This window comes from Mastacembelus armatus, chromosome 21, assembly GCF_900324485.2.
Source record: "Mastacembelus armatus chromosome 21, fMasArm1.2, whole genome shotgun sequence".
Lineage (NCBI taxonomy): Eukaryota > Metazoa > Chordata > Actinopteri > Synbranchiformes > Mastacembelidae > Mastacembelus > Mastacembelus armatus.
In genome coordinates, this window is record NC_046653.1 from 27,576,037 (window position 1) to 27,595,409 (window position 19,373).

General features: G+C 47.7%; 3 protein-coding genes across 5 annotated transcripts in view; 2 read left to right on the top strand and 1 right to left on the bottom strand.

Annotated features, from left to right (window-relative positions):
- The first annotated feature begins 1,871 nt into the window (after positions 1 to 1,871).
- Positions 1,872 to 10,963, top strand: lmln (leishmanolysin-like (metallopeptidase M8 family)). Its single transcript, XM_026295814.1, has 16 exons — positions 1,872 to 2,216; positions 2,994 to 3,097; positions 3,264 to 3,294; positions 3,501 to 3,583; positions 3,950 to 4,067; positions 4,870 to 5,048; positions 5,851 to 5,956; positions 6,619 to 6,713; positions 6,833 to 6,950; positions 7,028 to 7,135; positions 7,210 to 7,397; positions 7,680 to 7,812; positions 8,209 to 8,368; positions 8,452 to 8,582; positions 8,686 to 8,896; positions 9,325 to 10,963. Exons 1-16 carry the CDS (start codon positions 2,082 to 2,084, stop codon positions 9,423 to 9,425), a joined length of 2,001 nt encoding a protein of 666 aa, XP_026151599.1. The 5' UTR covers positions 1,872 to 2,081; the 3' UTR covers positions 9,426 to 10,963.
- Positions 10,964 to 12,626: 1,663 nt separating this feature from the next.
- Positions 12,627 to 15,434, bottom strand: lacc1 (laccase (multicopper oxidoreductase) domain containing 1). The gene is made up of 5 exons (XM_026295816.1): positions 14,828 to 15,434; positions 14,302 to 14,480; positions 14,007 to 14,172; positions 13,617 to 13,842; positions 12,627 to 13,170 (listed from the first exon to the last, which is right to left on the bottom strand). Exons 1-5 carry the CDS (start codon positions 15,306 to 15,308, stop codon positions 12,996 to 12,998), a joined length of 1,227 nt encoding a protein of 408 aa, XP_026151601.1. The 5' UTR covers positions 15,309 to 15,434; the 3' UTR covers positions 12,627 to 12,995.
- A 2,133-nt stretch (positions 15,435 to 17,567) lies between these two features.
- enox1 (ecto-NOX disulfide-thiol exchanger 1) overlaps positions 17,568 to 19,373 on the top strand; it is a 53,896-nt gene continuing 52,090 nt past the window's right edge. For all 3 annotated transcript variants that reach the window (XR_003294995.2, XM_026296531.2, XM_026296532.2), the window contains exon 1: positions 17,568 to 17,966. The gene's annotated coding sequence lies outside the window, so the exon portion shown is untranslated. The remainder of the gene's footprint in view (positions 17,967 to 19,373) is intronic.

Genomic DNA, 19,373 nt, shown 5'->3' on the forward strand with positions numbered 1-19,373 from the left:
ACGATAAAGCACAGCTGGACTCGGACTTCCTCAGGACTGTAGATTCTGGCCTCCAACAAACACTTGCTCTTCAACACCACGATGGGTCTGCTTGCTCTAAAAACTAGTTTACCAGATTGACATACACAGTCTAAGTCAGAATTTTAATAGTTCCTGGTTTCACGATTCTGTCCGTCCATGGTTGGTTGATGCTGGTTGATATTGTGATAATTCTTGACTAAAGAGCATTTATTCTTCTGACAGTACATTGTTCAGGCTTTTATAAGGACTTGGTCTTGGGTTGTTGATTCTCAGGTTGGTCTTCATGTAGCAGCTCGTTCATCGGCTTGAATTCAGCGAATGTTGCTTTAGTTTGGACTTATTTCTCTGAATGAATTGGTTCTAAAGCTGTTTATTTCTCCAGGGAAGTGTTGATGTGATCAGATTCTACAAAGCAGGACTTACTTAATGTTGTTATGTTCTTTAGAGTAGTTGTGGTGTCGTCAATCATCAGCAGCCAAGTTCTGATAAAAATCTACTGTTGGTTTAACTTCAGGGTTCAGTCTCTGGGTCGTCTCTCTGCCAAGTTTCACTCCCAAACAAAAACTCGAGGCCTGGTGAGCTCAGGCTTTGCGTTGTCCAGGATGACTCCATGTTGCAGTGTTATTGGAAATTTTTTAAATGGGAACATTATCCTGTGGCTGAACCGCCCACGTTTTCCCCAGTGTCGAAGTAACCAAGAACAGAATTAGAGCTGTTGGACCATGTTTGCTGTCAGAGCCAGAAGCTGCAGGGACTCTGTTAGGTGGGATGTTTCTATTACTGAGGGAAGAACATTGGACCTGGACATTATCAGTGTTTTTGTGATCTCTGTGTTTTGTGACATCGGTGTAATTACAGTGAGCTCAGAAACAGAATTGCTGTTTCCTGGAGCTGAGCTGAGACCAGCTGGTATCAGATTCAGGTTTTATCTGAGGAGCAGAATGAAGAAATCTCATATCAGGCTGCTGGAGGTTTAGTTGTTGCAGCAGACTGAGACAATTGGACCAACCACAGGAAGGATGTTGATGCTGTGGACTCCTAGTTTGCAGCTGTTGACAGAAAACTGATGCTGACATGTTGCAGGGAAAGATGTGATGAAGAGGAAGCTTCAGCTGTCCCATATCAACCTGATGCATGAAGGCAGCGTGAGTCCGTCGGTGTGTTGTGCTGGTCTGTGCTGCATTTTAAACCAGGGACCACCTTATTTCCCCGTTATGAACAGACTCTGTTTGACCTGGTTGGTTCAGTTGAAGCTTTTCTGGACCGGCTGGACTGAGGAACATGGGGCCTGGACATCGTCATTGTTTTGAGATCCTGCATGTATGAAGGGCTGGATGCGCAGAGCACATCATGTCATTGTTTGTGTCAACTTGGTGAATAGATCAGAACCTGTTAAATGTTTATCCTTGTGTTCCATATTGAGCAAAATGCAGTAGTGTAGTTTTAGATGAATCATTTACATTTTACCAGAGATCTGTAAACTGTGTAACTGGTTCAACTGGGATTTTACAGTTACTGAAAATGGTACAAAGGAATGAAGGGCTGTTAATCCTTAAAATATTATCCACAAGAATTAAATAAATTTAGGCTCGGGCAGAAAACATATTTCCCTAATGAGTTGTAAACGTTTCTGGTAGGAAGACACTGTTTTACTGGTTGTACTGGGTCCTTGGACCTAGTTAAACTGGAAGGACTGGTTGTTTACAGTATGTGCAGTGGACAAACGCTGTAAATGTGGCTCAATGTGAATAAACACGGAGTAAAGCTGCAGCAGGAACAAACATCTGGCACCGGCAGATGTTTCGTATAAACAGAACCAGCTGTGGGCGGAGAAAAACTGCGCGAGGCACGTTAAACGATCTGTGCGCGCTCCCGAGGACCGGTCGTTAAACACCGGCCGGTGCTGACGCTTCTTCTCCGCCGCCGCCGCCGCTTCCTCCTCGGGCTTAACGCCGAGCCTCGGTCCGTCATGGTCTGAGTCAGCCCGCAAGCGATGAATGAGACGAGCGGCGACGGGACCGGACCGGCGGAGGCTCTGTTGACGTCGGGCTGTTCGGAGGATGGAGCCGAGGCTGAGCGGGGATGGCAAGCCGTCCGTGCCCTGGTTCCTGGGGCCGGCCCTGGCCGTGTCCCTCCTGGCCGCGGTGGTGAGCTGCCCCGGGCCCTGCAGACACCGAGCCCCGGCTCCCGCTGAGGTTAGCCTGCTAGCTGCTGCCCGTGTGTTCGTGCTATTACTCCTGCCCCACACGCACGTGTCGCACACGGTTAAATCGATTAGCTGCAGGTATCGATTTTAGTGAAAGGATTTTTATTTGTTTTACGGTAATTGTCAAATATTTCAGCAGCGCCTGTTAGCATGTCAGCCTGTTAGCATGTTAGCATGTCAGCCTGTTAGCATGTCAGCATGTTAGCATGTCAGCCTGTTAGCATGTTAGCATGTCAGCCTGTTAGTATGTTAGCATGTCAGCCCTTTAGTATGCGCTTTAGCTAAACCAGATCGGCTCTGCAGTTATCGTTAGCTAACAGGCTAAGCTAATCATCAATAACATGGTGTGTCTGTCACAGTATTTATATTTAATTAAAAATACGGTATTTATGTTAAAGTCAGAGTGTTAAACTACAATCAGAGTATTTATATTAAATTAAAAACACAGTATTTATATTTAATACAATCAGAGTCAGAGTGAACCTTTGCTTGTTCATGTCTTTGTGTCCTTGTTGCCCTAGCAACAGCAAACATAACACTTTCAAATTAAACAATTAATCAAGATCATTTCATTTCAATCATTTAATCATTTCAAATTAATGCAAAACATTGATTTAAATCTTTAGCACGGTCACTCAGCTCATATGTGTCTTAAACTGATTACATCTTCCCTGTGTGTGTTAGCGTTATATTGATGTGTATTCTTTTGATTTACTAAATCAAACAACTTTATCTGAGCTGTGGTTTTTTTCTGGGCATCACTCAGGTCGTCCACCACGTGCACTTGAAGCCTGAGCGTTTGAGTAAAAGAAGCTCTCCTGACGACCTTCAGCTGAAGATAAAGATCATCTACGACTACAGCGTTGACCAGTAAGCACAGCAGCACCTCACTACTGTTCTACAACCCTCGTAAAAGCCTCTTAAAAGCTGCAGCCTGACACTTTACAGCCTTACTCGCTGTATAGTCGACTTTTGTCTGTACTGTGATGTTTTGTGCTTTAGATGATATGCTCTCCCTCTCTCTCTCTCTCCATAGACTTCCTGCAGATAAGAGGAGGTTGGTGAAGGTGAGAAACACTTGAGAATTTCACGTCATCTGCACTTTTTGTTATAGTTGCTGAAAAATTGCACGCACACGTGTGAGATGTTGTTTTTGTTGACTTCCAGTGGTTTAACTGCAGTGATGTACAGATGTACTCCACAGTCAGCAGTGACGCATGGTGCAGTCAGAGGTGAAACAGGCTGAAATGGTGTTTCTGTGTCCCCCCTGCAGGATAAGCTGTTTCCTCAAGCCATCGACTACCTGCAGAGGGCCTTCAGTGTAAGGCGCAGGGTGGGGCCTGTGCTGCTCAGCAGGTATGATGTGGCTTGTCCCTTCACAGTACATCACACTACAGGATCCGCTGCACGCTGGGCCTCATGCAAGAACCAGTGGTAATGCATTCCTTGCGTTACCACTTGCAGTCTTTTTTGCCTCTCTGGTAAGAAGGTGTCAGGGTAGAAAGCAGGAGAGGTTTTGATTAATACTGACATGCTGCTCCAGCTGTGGATACTATTTTGAGCTGTCACTTGGTTCCTCAGTCATTATACTGAAAATGATGGTGATGCTCTGGAGCTCTCTGTCAGATGCTGGCGTTTAGCTTTCATCCTCTGTTTGCTCTTAGATTTTCTAATCACTGTGCAGAATTAACGTAACCACAGTGTCTTTATGTGTCGTCTCAGGCAATGTGCAACCAACCAGTACCTGAGGAAGCGAGATGACCCTCATCGCTACTGCCAGGGCGCCTGTGCAGACGTCACACGGTGCGGCCCCGTCATCGTACCACAGCACCACCTGCAGGTCAGGAAACGCCGCACGTTATGGATGTTACAAGATAAATACCCAGGGCATGATATTAGGTGGTTTTGGGTGACGAGTTAAACTCTGAGCTGATGTTGGAGCTTAAACAGTGGCTAAAGAAACATGAAGTCAGAGAAGTTACAGTCCAACCCAACAAGTAGCAACAGGGGGGAGTGTTGGGGGAGAAGAGGGAGTGAGGCCTCAGCCAAATGTGGTAAAACCAGTTAAAGCAGTTCAGCAGACAGAAGAGGTAGAGTGTGAATCTAAAAACGCTACAGCTCATTCAGACCCACAATCCCTGCACGAGCCGAGCTGCTTGCCAACTGCTGTGGAGTGTAAATAATCAGACGTGCATGTGCTAATTGCCCGTCAGAAAAAATTAGTGGCATTAAAAGGAATTTGTGTTAACTCATTATTCTTGCATTAACTTTGACAGCCCTAATTTTTAGTCATTCTGTGTTGATGCAATAAACAGTGAATGGAGAGATTGAGTGAAAGGCAAAGACAAGAAAGGGCAGAACGAGGAGGCAGGTGGTGGGATGGACAGGAGGAGGTGAAGGCAGAGTGAAAGGTTAAAGGTCATTGTCAGGATGTTAATCTCATTATGGTTGTATTGTAGAGACTGGGCAGAGCTAAATATAGTGCTGCAGCAGAACACGTGAGGCTCCGATCCAAACACATTTCGTTACATCCAGAAGGTTTTCCGTCCGGTCTGCAAAGGACCCTTCTTTCAGATTTTTCTGTGGGAATCTTCCAAAAAAGATTTAAAGCCTTTTACTTTTCTTGGGTGTATCTCTCCTAGCAATGCAAGGTGTGCAGTGAATCAGGGAAATCTTGTGGTCCCTCCGGCCCCCCAGATGGCCCCGGAGTGGAAGGGTCCGACTTTGTGCTCTATGTCAGCGGCATCACCACAGAGCGCTGTGGGCAGGAGAACATAGTGGCCTACGCTGCGTACTGCCAGCTGGAGGCAGAGTTGGACAGGTGTGTAAAAAACACGCAGCAATAACAACAAGAAGAAATCTTCAAAATAAATGTTATAGCGTTTTTATTAACATAGTTATAAGATGGTTTAACAAGCAGTTACACTCTCAGCTTCTGCTGTTGCTTCAGTACATGTATATACAGTAAAATAACGGCACTTAAGTCAGAGTTTTCCTGGGCAGCAACATCTCAGCTTTCATAAACTGCATCAGTGACCTGTTTATGCTCATTGAGGTGTCTGACAGCAGAAACAAATGAATGACAGCAGCTGACCAGTGACTTATCAGTGAGCATCACTCCTCAGTAAACTCCTGGAGCTTCTCGTGCTGTTCGTGACCTGACTTACTGCCCGAGACGTGTTTCTCATCAGCAGTAAAGGTTCAGACATCAGTGATTTAAAAACTGATCGTACTTAGAAACCTTGGCTTTGTGCTTATTAAACTGGAGCACTTTACACATTATACAGCAAGGAAGCTACAGGAGTCAGTCATTCAGATGTTTTGAAGAGGGTGAATAAAATCTAGAAGTGAGCTGCTCAGTTCACTTTGTCCTTCCTTGTAGTCTGGGAGCTGCTCTGACCCAGTCATTCAGCCATCACAGTTTGGCCCTGGTCTGTCCATCAGATCCTGACGCTGCAGTTTTTTTACTATTTACTGTCAGTGCTCATAATGTCAGGGCTAATCAGTGGATGATTGTGTATCATCTGCATAAAAGTCTAATTATGTGACGTATTTGGGGGAGGTCTTTTGTAAATGACTCTGATTCCCACTCTGTCTGTGTGTGGCTCTGTGTGTGTTTTCAGACCTATAGCCGGCTACGCCAACCTGTGTCCTGCTATGATCTCCTCTCAGCCTCAGGAGTTTGAAGGGATGCTCTCCACTGTCAAACACGAGATCATCCACGCTCTGGTGAGTGCAGTGTTTTTCTGTTATTCTTCTATAAAACTCTGCTCCTCTTCTTAAATGGAAACTTTCTGACTGAGGTGCTTGGCTGGAACCGTCCGATGAAGCCGAGTTGGCTCACATGGGATGGCTGCTCTGTGTAAATGTGATGATCTGTGAAGTCTATGCACCTTGAAGGTTCCTGTCAGCTTTTGTCACATGAGCAGGTTCTTACATTTGGAACGAAGAAGCGTCTAAACCATCACTGCTCTTATCTGCAGCTGTGACCTTGCCTGTTAGTACTTCAGTGTCAGAGAAGGTGTTAAAAAGACTGTCTGCCTGGTCGTTCTGGGTTTTTGTTCTGCTAGAAGCTTTAAAGCTAAACTTGACCTGAACCGCTGGTTTTTCTTTAAAAGTGAATTTGTTATTTGTTTATACACTTGTGGCCTGCCCTGTTTCTTTAGTGCTGTTCTGTCAATCTGTTAAACTTCGCAGATGATTAAACTGCAGGCAGAAATAGTTTTAAACTCGCTCTGGAGCAACATATCCAAACGTGACCATGACGTTTAATTCTGTATATGGTCGTTGGAGACAAAGTGCAGTGAAATTCCAGTCAGGGTGTGTGTGGGTGGTTTCTCTGGGTGGAAATGAGGGCACTGAAGCCGCACCCTGTGCTGTTTGTCCACCAGGGGTTTTCAGCTGGACTGTTCGCCTTCTACCACGATGATGACGGCAAACCTCTGACTCCTCGCTTCGCCAGCGGCCTGCCCGCCTTCAACGAGAGGTGAATACACTTTTTGTAAGCTCAACATGGCAGCTACAGGAAACTGTTCACCGGTTGCAGAGTTTACATGTCAAAGCTTAAAAGGAAACACTTATGTTGTACCTGTGTGTCTGTTTCAGTCTGGGTCTGTACCAGTGGAGCGAGGCCGTGATCAGGAGGGTCAGCAGGCTGTGGGACATCAGAGGAGGACTGATGGTCCGACACCATGTCCATGTCCTTGTGACCCCTCGTGTTGTGGTAAGAAGCACATTGATGGGGGTCATTGGTTTGGTTGCTGTTGCAGTTCTTGTCAGTTGTGTTCTCTCTGGTTGCAGGAGGAGGCGAGGAGACATTTCAATTGTCCCATTCTGGAGGGAATGGAGCTGGAGAACCAGGGAGGGACTGGAACCGAGCTGAACCACTGGGAGAAGAGGCTGCTGGAGGTAAACAACACACCGTCTGTGTGACGATAGCTCGCATTTCTCCTTGTTTCCATCCTTTTCTTTGTGTTCCTCAGAATGAGGCGATGACCGGCTCCCACACCCAGAACAGGGTGTTTTCTCGGCTGACGCTGGCCATCATGGAGGACAGCGGCTGGTACCGAGCCAACTACAGCCTGGCTCAGAGGCTGGACTGGGGCCGAGGCCTCGGCTGTGACTTTGTCATGAAGAGCTGCAAGTTCTGGATGGACCGTCAGAGACAGAGGTCACAGTCACAGTCCTTCCTCACGAAGTGTTTTCAGTTTTTAGTCTCCCTGATCCCAAGCAGTGTTCACAGTCTGTCGGCACCAGATCAGACACTGCTCACGTTCATCACTGGGATGTTGCCTTAACTTGGTTAAAGGTGGTAGCTTTTTTCTTTGTGTAGGACGCTGATGATTATTCTGCGCATCATATGGTTTTCTACATTTTTGTGACATTAAAGATCAGATTTACCTGCTTGTTTGTAAACCTCTAAGAAATAAACAATGTGTTTGTGCGGTGACAGGCGACACGCTGTGACTCCATACTGCGACACAGTGCGAGCCTCTCCGCTGCAGCTGACCTGCAGACAGGACCAGCTGGCTGTGGCTGTCTGCAACCTGCAGAAATACCCACAGGAGCTGCCGCTGGAGTACCAGGTACATACATGACACAGGTACATGGGTCTTACTGAGCTACAGACCAGGAGTTTTGATGGAATAAAATATTTTCTGGTTCATACCTGCAGTAAAATCTGTCATCAAGTCGAGGTCAAATCGTTCTGAGCTGTCAGCAGCTTTGTGGTTCTGTATTTCATAATAGTTTTTCATATGGTTTTCACTTTCCTTGCAAAGGTGCAGCTCAAAGTGCTTTAAAAACAGATGAGTTATTGAGTTACGCTGTGAATATGTGTTTGCCTGTGTTGTATTTGGTTACAGTAAATTGCAGAGGACTGTATTCTGTCTCTTTTTAAGATGCAGTTGTTTGAGGTGTCTGGGCCACATTAGTTTGTCTGTGCTCGTCAATACTGAGCCTACTGTGTTTCTGTGTGTCAGTATTTTGAGCGCATCCCAGACGTGGCTGCTGATCAGCTGTCCTTCTTCGGCGGCGCTGTGGAGATCGCTGACTACTGTCCCTTCAGCCAGGAGTTCAGCTGGCACCTCAGTGGAGAATATCAGAGAAACTCGTACTGCAGAGTGTCTGAGAACCAGCCAGGTACTGCTCATACTGCCCCCTGCTGTTATTGAAACGCTGTGCCCAGACTGCTGATCAGAAGCTGTGTGCGTCTTTGTGCTCAGACTGGTGGAGGAACTATGGAGCGGAGCATTATGGGCCGGACTCAGTGTGTCTGTACCAGAAGTCGGCCTTCGTGATGGAGCAGTGCACCAGAAAGATGACGTACCCTGATTGGGGCTCCGGCTGCTACAAGGTGCTGTCAGTAAACTGCAGTTTCTGAGCACTGACTGGTAAAGGCCTGTTTCTCTAGGTGGTGGCCACAGTATCTGAGTTTCATGTTGATGTCTGTGCTGCAGGTGTCGTGCTCGGCTCAGGGCCTGACGGTCTACGTCCAGGATCGCTCCTTCCTCTGTGGCCGTAAAGGTCAGCTGCTCAGTGTCAGCGTTCGAGTCAGCGACTGGGTTTATAACGGCGTCCTGATCTGCCCCGCCTGCACAGACTTCTGTGACGACTGCCCTCCCCCCGACCAGCTCCCGCCCATCAACACCTCCAGGAGCAACCCCATTGGTCAGTGTCAGTCCTGTTCGTCTCGTATCTTTATCTCACTGTGACTGGGACAGTGTCTTGTTTAAAGTTGGTCTTCATCAGTGTCACGGTCTGATGCCAAATAAACAATGATAAAGCGAAGTTTTATCCCAGTTTATTTAATGACCAGAGCTGCTGTGTGCAGGCAGAGGCAGTGAAGGTTTTCAGGCTGGACAGGATTTAGATTGGCTGGTTTTCTGGGTAAGATAGTCTCAAACACCTGAGCTCTGCTGGACCAGAACAAACCTGAACATTGCTGGATGAGCAGAGATAAAACAGTGAATGTCACAGGTTTGTCCCAGTGTTAGTTAGTTTTTTAAAAACCTTTTTAAATCTGCAAATAAAACTTATTGGACCAGAAGAATGGAGACAGATCTGATGTGTACATGGGTCTGTTGTTTTTATTTCAGACCCGTGCTCCAGTTCTCCAGGTCTGGCCATCACTCTGTGGCTGCTCCTGCTCAACCTGCTCCCCCTGGTGGCCGGACTGCTGCTCTGCCACTGCAGCTGATACTCCACATGAACTAACAGGGCAGCTGGGCATTTTACTGGCCTGCACACTCACGCTCATCCCTGAGTGTCCAGGCTGCAGATGTTTCGTCTCTTTGCCCACCATTTGATTTCAGATGTCTCGGGCTTTTTTCTCCCTTTTACTCTTCATTCTTCCTTCCTGTGTTGTTGTTTGCGTTTTTCTCCTCAGGACCTCTTTCATTCCTGGTTTCTCCATTCCTCGGTTCATTGCATTGGGACTGTGTCTCCACTGTCAGGGATCTTCATTCAGGTGTCAGTCCACTGCAGCAAACACTGTATTTTCTGGGGCCTCTGGTTTTTAACAAGAAACCCAATCATTCCAGACTGGACACTTTGTCTTTTCACTCGTGGTGGGTTCACTCTGGTTTCCTCCCAGAATTCACAGCTCAACTCAGGATCATCCTGCTTCCTCATTTCCTTTATGCTGTTGTGCTCACAGATGTTTTTGTGCTCAGACTGAAGTAGGTTAGATATTTTAAATCCTGTGTGTTTATAACTTGGCAGCTTTCAAGCAAATTTTTATCATACTTTTGAGCTGAAAGAGTGATCTTCTTCTTATGAACGAAACAGCATAAGGATCATTGTAGTTCTGGGACCACTGTGGGCAGAAGGAGGTAACGGTTTAAATTTTGAAGCATCTTTTGTCCAGAACATCTGTAGCGTAAATATGAATGAACCTTTCCTGTTTTCAGAGGCAGGCCGGGGTGACACTCTCCACTTTACATTCATCAGTGACTTTGCTCTGAGCAGATTTCATGCCACATTAACAAAGACACGTAGGATGAGTCTGTCGAAGCTCAGCAGCGGGGACTGGACATCATTTAAAAATCCAAAAGTACAGAGCAGCTTTATGGCCCCAGTTACTTGATAAGCTCCTGTAAGTTTCCTACAACCAGTCATATTTCCTGTGTCCTCCCTCTACATGGACTTTTTAAGTTGTATTTGAATGTATGTGCACACTGGACATGTCCTGGGCACCCTGACTAAGTCTCTGACACAGAAAAACCAGCTGTAGATGATAAATCGATATCTGAAGCCTGAAGGTCCTGATTCAGAACTGGTTTCTTTATAAACTAAAATAACTGATGTGATGTTAACAGCACCGTGACTCCTGAAACTGATGTGATGAGATCCTTTAAGGGCAAGATGTCTCATTCTGTTGGACCAACAGAAACACACTGCACTCTGGTGGTCCAACAATGCTACAGAGTGAAGCTTCTGTCCTCACAAATGATCTTTGGCTGAGTACAAAGTGTTTCATGTTGCTGCTCATGGATTAGTGACTTTAGCTGATGGGGGCTGCAGTCAGAGATGTACTGGAGTCTGTTTGCTGTGCAGCATCTGTACTTTTACTTTAAAGAATCACCTGAATTCTTTGTCCACCTGCTGACAATCACTGGTCTCCAGGAAACTGCACCAAGAGAAGCCCTGGCAGGGCCCAATGGTGCTTAGGGTTAAAAAGTGTATAATTAAAACATGTTAGGACTGTTTTATTACAAACACATGTAGTATTTAAAATGTTTCTTTGCAGTTTTTTTTTTCTATCCTGGAGGAGGAGCTCAGCGCTGCATTACTGCTTCTTCATATAGCTGAGGTTCGTTCAGCTCTTTACTGTCTGTCGGCTCAGCTGTAGGACCAGTGGAGTCTGGTGTCAGTGTAGTGTCATTGCAGATCTCAGTGTATGAAGGAAAAAGTGCGAGTGTTGTTCGTTGCTTGCATGATGGTACCTTTGCAGGGAAAATGTTTCTTGTCTCTTTATAGAAAATGTCAGAAAAGGTTCACAGCAGCTGTGGATTTCCTGTCACTTTAACCAGAATCTCATGTGGGTGTAACAGCATCATCAGAACAAAGTTCCAAAATGCTCTGATGTGATTTTGTATGTTGAGCTCAGTTGTTTAACTCTGTGTCCAGATTTACATGGAAACTGACCCAGGAAGTGATTTTATGATTTTTATAGTGCAACACCGCCCAGTCAACACTTTAATCCACAAGCAGAATCCAAAAACTGGCAGAAATCATGTTTCTCAGAGGACGAACCCAGATGTTCTGCGTCTCTCTTCAGGTGTCATAATTCAGGGGTTAAAGTTTTCAGCTGTGTCCCCACCATCAGACTGAAATGTCAACTTCAAGGCCGTGTCCCCGTCACAGCCCGGACGTTTTCACAGTGTGAATAAACCACATCACAGGCTGTGATAAGCTGTTGGCTCCTGTCTGAGCAAGGGAACGAATGGAAACAGTCGAGATGAATAAATGCTGACGTACCTGAGAGTGAGCGTGACAACATAATGCATTTGAACAAATAAAACGGGCAACTGAGGTGCACTGAGGCCGCTCTGTCCTGCAGCTTGATTCTGTGAAAAAGCAACAGGAAGTTCAGCACTGCACAAAAACAGGTTGTTATGGTTTTAAGTTTCACTTGGTCTGACTACATGAATCTGGATTCTGACAATTTAGTTTGAAATAAAATCTGAAAAGCTTCAGTGGAAATATTTTCACGTTCCTCTGTTATCAGTTTTTATAGAAAGGGCTGCTTTTTAAGACGACTCCAAATAGACGCAGTCTGGATCCTGCAGACGTCCGTCCTTTGTCCCGTTTACAACAGGTTCAACAATAAACTCGGTGTCAGACCAAGTGTTCCAGCTGTTGCTCGGCTGTTTGCTGATCGGTGAAGATGAAGCTGCATGTTAAGGCACGTTTCCCTGTGGCTGCTCTGTAGATAATCCAGTTTTTATTCCTTTACAGTTTCCATCTGTTCCTTCGTGTCCGTGGCCTTTAACTAGTCTTGGTTTAATAATAGAAATGTGACTGTGGAAAAAGTAACAGGAAGTTAAAGTAAAGTTCAGATTAGGGCAGGAACAGAATTTGTCTCTTAGTTTTTAATCTCAGATGTGACAATGAACGTCGGTGTCTTGGACCGGCTCAGATCCCAGATGGAGGCTGGACATTGCTCAGCAGAATTTCAGGTAGAACTGGATAAAGCCACAGCAGCTGCTTGTTCCAGACACATTAACAGCAGCTGCTGGTCTTAATGACTCTGTGAAATAAAATCCACTCAGCCGAAACTTTAACTATGCATTTCAAATTGATTTGACATTTGCATGAACATCCTTTTACACCGTGGAACAGAAAATAGAAACTGCAACAAGCTGAACAGGTGTAACTGTCATTACTCACAGACAGGTTGGATTAAATCTTTGACTTTAATAGACTCTTGATTACAGAACAGCTCTAATGGAGGACCTGAGGTTTGACTGTCCCCAGCCTTTCTACTGGCAGGAGCAGGAGCCTGAGGACTTGGGTGGTCCCTGGGTCAGATCCTCTTCGTGAAGTGACCGTTAAAGTTTATTGTCTGAGCTCTGTTCGAAGATGCACATGGCCGAGCAGGCATGAACAAAAAACAATTTAAAAATTATCCAAAGATGCAAAACTATCAAGAAACAAGTGATTACAAAGACAAACTCTTGTGGCCTATCAGTCTGGGGTCCACTGTCTCATAGTCCATCCATGAAGACCTGAGACTGTGACTTGGTCCTGCAGGGTGGACCTGTTCTCAACAGTCTCTGATCCACAGGAAGCCCAGCTGAACGCCGAAGTTGGCCCCGTCTCTGACGTGGGAGAAGAAGAGTTCAGGGTGGCAGGAGGTGCAGAGCGTCACACTTGGCTGGTCTGTCACCGTGTCATCGTGGATGTGTTCAGGCAGGATCCCGCCTTTCTGCAGGAGCAATCTGGGCAGGGACAGGTTTCACATGGTCAGCAGCACAGTAGAGTAAGATCACATGTGGCTTAATGATCCACCGGAACAGGCTCTCAAACAGGATCTTTGAGATTCAGTGTGAAGTCCACGTTCTAAGGAATACTGTAACCCTGCTGTCCTTTGTAAAGACATTTAATTTACTGAGGAAACAGAGGCTGCAGAACTTCACTGAGAATCCTGCAGTTTTTAGTTTCCTTCAGTGTCACAGGGATCCAGGGACAGTTGTCTGTGCACCCATGGGTCCACTGCAAACAGCAGCTGATCAATGTCAGTTCTGCTTAATGAGACGCTTTGATGACATGTGAATAAATTCAGGCTAAAAAATATAATGTGGAGCTGACAGTAAATAAAAACGAGTAATTGAGACTCTTCCACCTGAACAGGAAGTCCAAAGTGAAGTGTTCGCTGGGTTCGTACCTGTTGGCAAGGCGGATGTTGACGTGGGGTCTGGATGACTCTGGATCAGGGACACAGTCTGGGTGGATACTGCTGAAGTCCAGGGCCTGTTCTTTCTCCAGGGTGAAGCAACACGCCCCCACCGACGGCCCCACCGCCACCACGATGTTGCTCACCTGGCAACCGAATCCTGTGACCATGGCCTTCACTATTGCCATGGCAACCCCCATCAGGGTCCCTCTCCAGCCTGAGTGCAGGTAGAACGGAATCAGGGAAAACGGAAATCTTCAGCGTGTATGGTAAAAATCCTGTGTTGGTTTGAACCTAGTACCTGCTTCAGCACTCGGTTTACCTGTGACCACACCTGAGGCTGGGCGGTACACCTGGCCAGGGGAGGGTCTGTCCATTTACCTGCATGTGCGGCTCCAATGACCTTTGATACTGGATCAGCAAAGAGCAGTGGCATGCAGTCGGCTCCTGGTGCTGCCAGAACAACCCCCGGCTGATTGGTCACTATGCCGTCGTAGTTCTCTGGCTCGGCTTCCCCCATAACCCAGACATCACTGGCATGGTTCACCTGCAGGAAGGGGGTCCAATCAGCTCTGAGTTACGTACACATGTGACGGGACAGGACCGGCAGAGAAAACCCACAATCCCCTCAGGTCCTGTTTTCTACAGACTGACTCAGGTAAACACAGCTCGGTACCTTGACCAGACGTAGTGGCTTAGGGTGGAACCCGGCATGTAGGGCCAGTCTGCGTCTGTTCTCCATCACCACGACCTCAGGGTCCCTCCGCTTGCTGCTGTTGAACAGATTCATGGAGGACAGGGTGGGGATGTAGGACACGCCACCTGTACGTGTACTGAAGCCATGACCGAAACAGTCTAAAGGACAGGGAGGGAAAAGATTACAGTCACACCAATGTCCATTCAAAAATCAATTAATTTAACGGTTCCTGGGCTGTCAGGAAATGAAACTCAAACTCGAACCAGGACAGCTGCCTGAGGGTAGGGCAGATTAACAAAAACACCCTGTCAACAGCTCACACACAGAAACCAAGTACTGATGGACTCATCTATTGACAGACTGACTTAGTGTCTTCTCACATTAACATTAAATTGGTAGATAAATGAACGGAGTTTGGTTTGGGTTTGTGTGAGTGGACTTCAGCGTGGTTCTGTCAGTCAGAAACCGAACTCTACCAGAGTTTACTGTTTCCATAGAAACGGACCTGGGATCAGGTTTGACCTCAGCACTGTGACCTCTCCCCTCAGGCCGGGCAGCTGCTGCACCAACGCCGACACTTCCTCGCGGACTCCTGGACCAGGTGAGTCCGTGTGGGCGGAGCCTGTGCAGCACGGACAGGTTAGGATCTTGTAGTCGAAGGTGTAAACGTCCGTAAACAGCTGCTGCAGGTACGGAGCCAGCGCCTTCTGACCCTGCGGGGTCGTGACGACCGTGACCGAGCTCAGGTCCAGCTGGTCCACTGCCTGTTTAAGCCGATAAAGACTTTCCGCGGTGGATCCGAAGTCCAGGACCTGCACGCTCCTGCTCGAGTTCAGGAACGCGTCTGCCAAGCCGTTTTCCGCTCGGTACTGTTTCCCGCACAGCAGGAACACATGCACGTCTGACCCGGGTACGTCCGGCAGAGAAGAGCCGGCGCAGGTCGGACAGCAGCCGTGGACCAGATCCAGCAACAGGACCGGACTCATCGCACCCTGTCCAGGATTTTACCGCTCTCAGCAAAGGCCACAGTTCGGTGTAGACGTGGTTTCGTGCGGACAGGTCCCGGTCTGCGTCTTCGGCCGGGATTTAGAGAAAAACTACAGACGAGTCGGGACTTCCTGCATCGAAGCTCCGCCCACAGTGGAAACGCCTGTCGTCCGGACTGTGGCAGCAGAGGCAGCGGGTCTGAGGTCTGAGCCGGGACACCACAGGAACGAGCGCAGCTCTGGACAGGGTCTAGGTTAAGCTCGTGTCTGACCCCTTCAGACTCGTAGCCTGAACCGGCTCCTCTGGGTCCAGCTGGACTCAGCACACCCCTGAGACTTAATAAGCATCTAAACACTGAGTGACCTCGGTTTGTCATTAAATTAGCAGATTCACGAATGGAGTTTGGTTCGGTTTGTCTCCCCCTGTCTTTACATCCGTAAACCGTTTCTGCAGTTTTGGAACTGGTTCATTAAATTGGTGGATCCAGGTCTGGACTGGGGATCCATAGTAACATTGCATTGATTGATGCTTGGTGCAGCTTGGTGATGGTTCTGCTCATGCTGCCCTTAAAATGGTAGATTTCTGAATGGAGTTTGGTGCGTGTGTATTTTCAGGTTTTGGACTTTTCTCTGAGCCTGGATTAGTCAGGTACCTGGGTCATGTGAACTCTCAGACAGGTAAAGCATGACCTGGGCCCGGTGTTTTTGGGAGGTCAGAGCATTGAATGCTGGGAACATCATTATGATGTCATCACATCACCACTGAAGTGTAGTAAAACTATACAGAGCCATGACATGGAAATACTTCATGTTTACACATAAGTACTATGTTTGAGCAAAAGTACTTGGTTACTTTCCGGTACTGAAAGTGCAGCTCTGGTTCACAAACTCTCGTCTGTATTTATTGTGTGTTTTATTGTGGTTTTCATTATGTTGCTGTGTAGACACACACACAGCAGGAAGGTCTTTCGTGGTCCAGCTGAGCGGCTGAGTCACGTTGGACCTCGGCTCCGGGTTCCTGGTTCCTCCTGGTTCCTCCTGGCAGACGGGTTAGGATCGAGCAGCAGCAGGCGAGTCTGAAGCTGCACAGTAGTACGTGACTGCATGTGTACAGGAAGTGGTGAGTACTTGTAAAATTCTGCAGGAAACAGCAGAGTAACTACCAAGCACCAGTACTTGGTACTACACCAGTACTTCATACCATTTTAAACTGAATATTTCAGGAACATCTGATTTCATCATCGTTTAATAAACTGAACTGATACTGATACTCTCTGTACTACATCATGCAAGTACTGAAAACTACTTAGAGCTAAATGGATTATCAACCAGTGGTCGTTTCTGAGACGGTCTAAGTGAGGTCCATCAGCTCTGAGCTTTATAAAGACCCTGCTCCGTGTCCACACACACACACAGCAGTGATGAGCTGCAGCTACTGTCTTTGCTCCAAAGCACCAGCAGAGAGCAGCAGATATCCAGGACCTGTCAGCAGGAACCACCTGCTCCATCAGCTTCATGATGCTCATCAACATCTGAGGCTCAAGTCATATATTCTGGACTCAGAATCCACCTCCAGTGGTCCAGGGTGCTTCCCTCCCTCATGTAGAGCAGCCCATGTGTCCTATGACGTGTGCAGCAGCAGGAGCTGTTCCTGTTTCTGGCCCGGTCGTCCTCTGGGACCGGGGCTCTGAGTCGTCTCTGCTGCCAAGGTTACAGTGTGCGCCTGCTGCTCAGGAATTTATTATTAGCCTGGATTTATTCTCTGCTGGGACTCTGTCTCACTTATTCCAGCCTGAAATGACAGAAGTGACAGTCAGACACTGAGGAGCCTGGAGACATTTGGGGGAAATGACTTCTTGTTTATTTGCTCTTTCTCTGAGAGTGTGTTCAGGTTGATGCCCCTCTTCAGTCCACAGCAGCTGTTAGCTTAGCAGAGAGGCTGGAAACCGGTTCAAAGGTTATGATGACACCACAGGAGCCGGGGGCCCGGTCCTTGACAATAAGGCTGCAAATGGTTGTGTCCTGTGTTTGTTCAGCCCACAGAGACTCTGAAAAATGATTTTACTCTCTGATTGATGAGGATCAGCCCCTCTGCCGTAATTTACCTCGTCACTTTAGTCCAGTGTTTCCCAACCTGGGGGTCGGGCCCCTGTTGGGGGTCGTCCCATTATTCGTGAGGAGGACAGAAGAAAAGACGCAGCAGGTTCTCTTGCGGATGTTTTTGAGTTTTTTTTATTGAAACTGAGCGTGACAGGTTTTTGTATTTCCAGTCCTGAGGTCCAGCAGCTTGACGCCTCAGTTGATAACTACAGACCTGATGGGTCCGTGGCCGCGGCGGTTTCTGTCAGACCTCACACCTGAGCGGAATACCGACGGATCATCATTGCAGCAGCTGATTATTTAATGTCATTACCCGGTCCTACCATCCCCCTTTCTCCGCTGGCCCAGGCTGCACCGGTTCGGATCAGACCCTGACGTCGTGCACGGCGCTGTGTCGGCGGCGCGCCCCCGGGATCCGTCCTACCGGAGGCAGCGGCGGTGTGAGCTCGCAGAGATGCGGCGGAGCGCCTGAGAGGACGGTGTCCAGCTTCACCTGCGCAGGGATTTCTTAAGGGCCAGACCGCGGAGCGTGTGCCGGATCCCCCGCCGTGAGAACCGGTAAGAAGACTCCGGTCGGTGCCGAGATCTGAGCGCTGTGTGTGGAAATGTGTCGGAGCTGATGGCACGCTCCTGTCCGCACTCAGAGAAAACAGGGCTGAGCTGGATCTCAGCTTCAGTCTCCTGAAGTCCGTGCGTGTGTCTGATGCAGTGAGCGGGTTGTTTTAAGTGGAGCCAGAAAGAAGGCATGAGTGTACCAGCGGCACCAAGGCTGGGGGTCCAGGTTGCACTAAAGTGCCACAGGAGAAGCACAGAGCTCTGAAGTGAGAGGTTCCTCAGGAGCCAGAGGGAGTGAATTGGGGGGGGGGGGGGGGGGGCTGTTTCTACCTGTGTTTCTACCTGTGTTTCTGGAAAATCCAGTGAAAGGTGTCTTCTGCTCCTGATGCAGGTGATTGTGTCTGGTTTGTGACTTCATGTGTTTGATGTACCTGCTGGGGCTGGGAGGCTGGGGGGTTGGAGGAGAGGCGTCCTTGACATCCACCCGTGCTTGTCGTTATTGACCTGCTGCAGCTGCTGCACATGGAGACTCCATGAAGTGAAGGGATGAATCTGATGGTTTGAGCAGAGACTGTGAGGAGCGCTGAGCCTTATTTCCATTGTGGTCCTGGATGTGACAGGGACCAGGGCTAAGGGACCAACAATCAGAAACAGCACTGACTGCGTGTTTGTTCAGTAAACTGAGAAACCCTCTGTGCTCCACATTTAGCTGTAACTGAAGGTTTCTCCAGGAGCAGCTGCAGAATAAAGAAACGTTTGTTACTCATCAAGGTCTCCCAGTCAAATGATTTGGAATAATAAAGCTGAAGTGTTTGAATCTCGTACTGAGAGGAAACCCAGAGGCTTCACGGAGGCCACAGCACAAAGATTTAGAAAAATCACTGTTTTGTAGAATCAGGTCATGACGACAGTCGTGTAAAAAAAATAAATAAAAAAAAGTGGCAGAAAACCTTCCATCAGCCCACAGACAGAACAGTGCTAGTCAGCACCGTGGGTTATTTAATCAGTGAATAGTCACCCATGACTACACGTGTTGAGCTTGTGTTGTATGTGACAGATAAACCACTGAAGTCAGTGTCCAACAGAACAAATGGAGAAAAGCTTAAAATCTGCAGCCTGAATCCCAACATGGGCCTGCCCTCTGGCAGCCGCTCTGCTCAGCACCAGCAGCATAAACACGATGCTCCAGGTAACGTCACCTGGGCGACGTCCTCTGCACCATGGAGAGGAGCCGAGCGTGACGGCAGCAACACACGACAACAAACACTTGCTTTAATCTGTGAAGTCAAATATTAATCAGGTTTTAGCAGAACAAGGACGATGAGATCCGAGCGCTGCCTCCGTGGACCAAACACAGCCTGAGCACTTTCCTCTGGGCTGCACTTAGTCAGGCTTTTACTGCAGCTCTCA

Bases quoted from the DNA above. Each gene is read 5' to 3' on its own strand.
- lacc1 (XM_026295816.1), bottom strand. From the start codon at position 15,308: ATGAGTCCGGTCCTGTTGCTGGATCTGGTCCACGGCTGCTGTCCGACC. The intron at 14,481-14,827 runs GTCCGTTTCTAT...CCTGTCCTTTAG, and splicing joins GAGGTCAAACCTGATCCCAG to ACTGTTTCGGTCATGGCTTC. The intron at 13,843-14,006 runs GTAAATGGACAG...ACCTGCACTCAG, and splicing joins CATTGGAGCCGCACATGCAG to GCTGGAGAGGGACCCTGATG.
- lmln (XM_026295814.1), top strand. From the start codon at position 2,082: ATGGAGCCGAGGCTGAGCGGGGATGGCAAGCCGTCCGTGCCCTGGTTC. The intron at 5,957-6,618 runs GTGAGTGCAGTG...TTTGTCCACCAG, and splicing joins ACGAGATCATCCACGCTCTG to GGGTTTTCAGCTGGACTGTT. The intron at 7,398-7,679 runs GTCACAGTCACA...GTGCGGTGACAG, and splicing joins ATGGACCGTCAGAGACAGAG to GCGACACGCTGTGACTCCAT.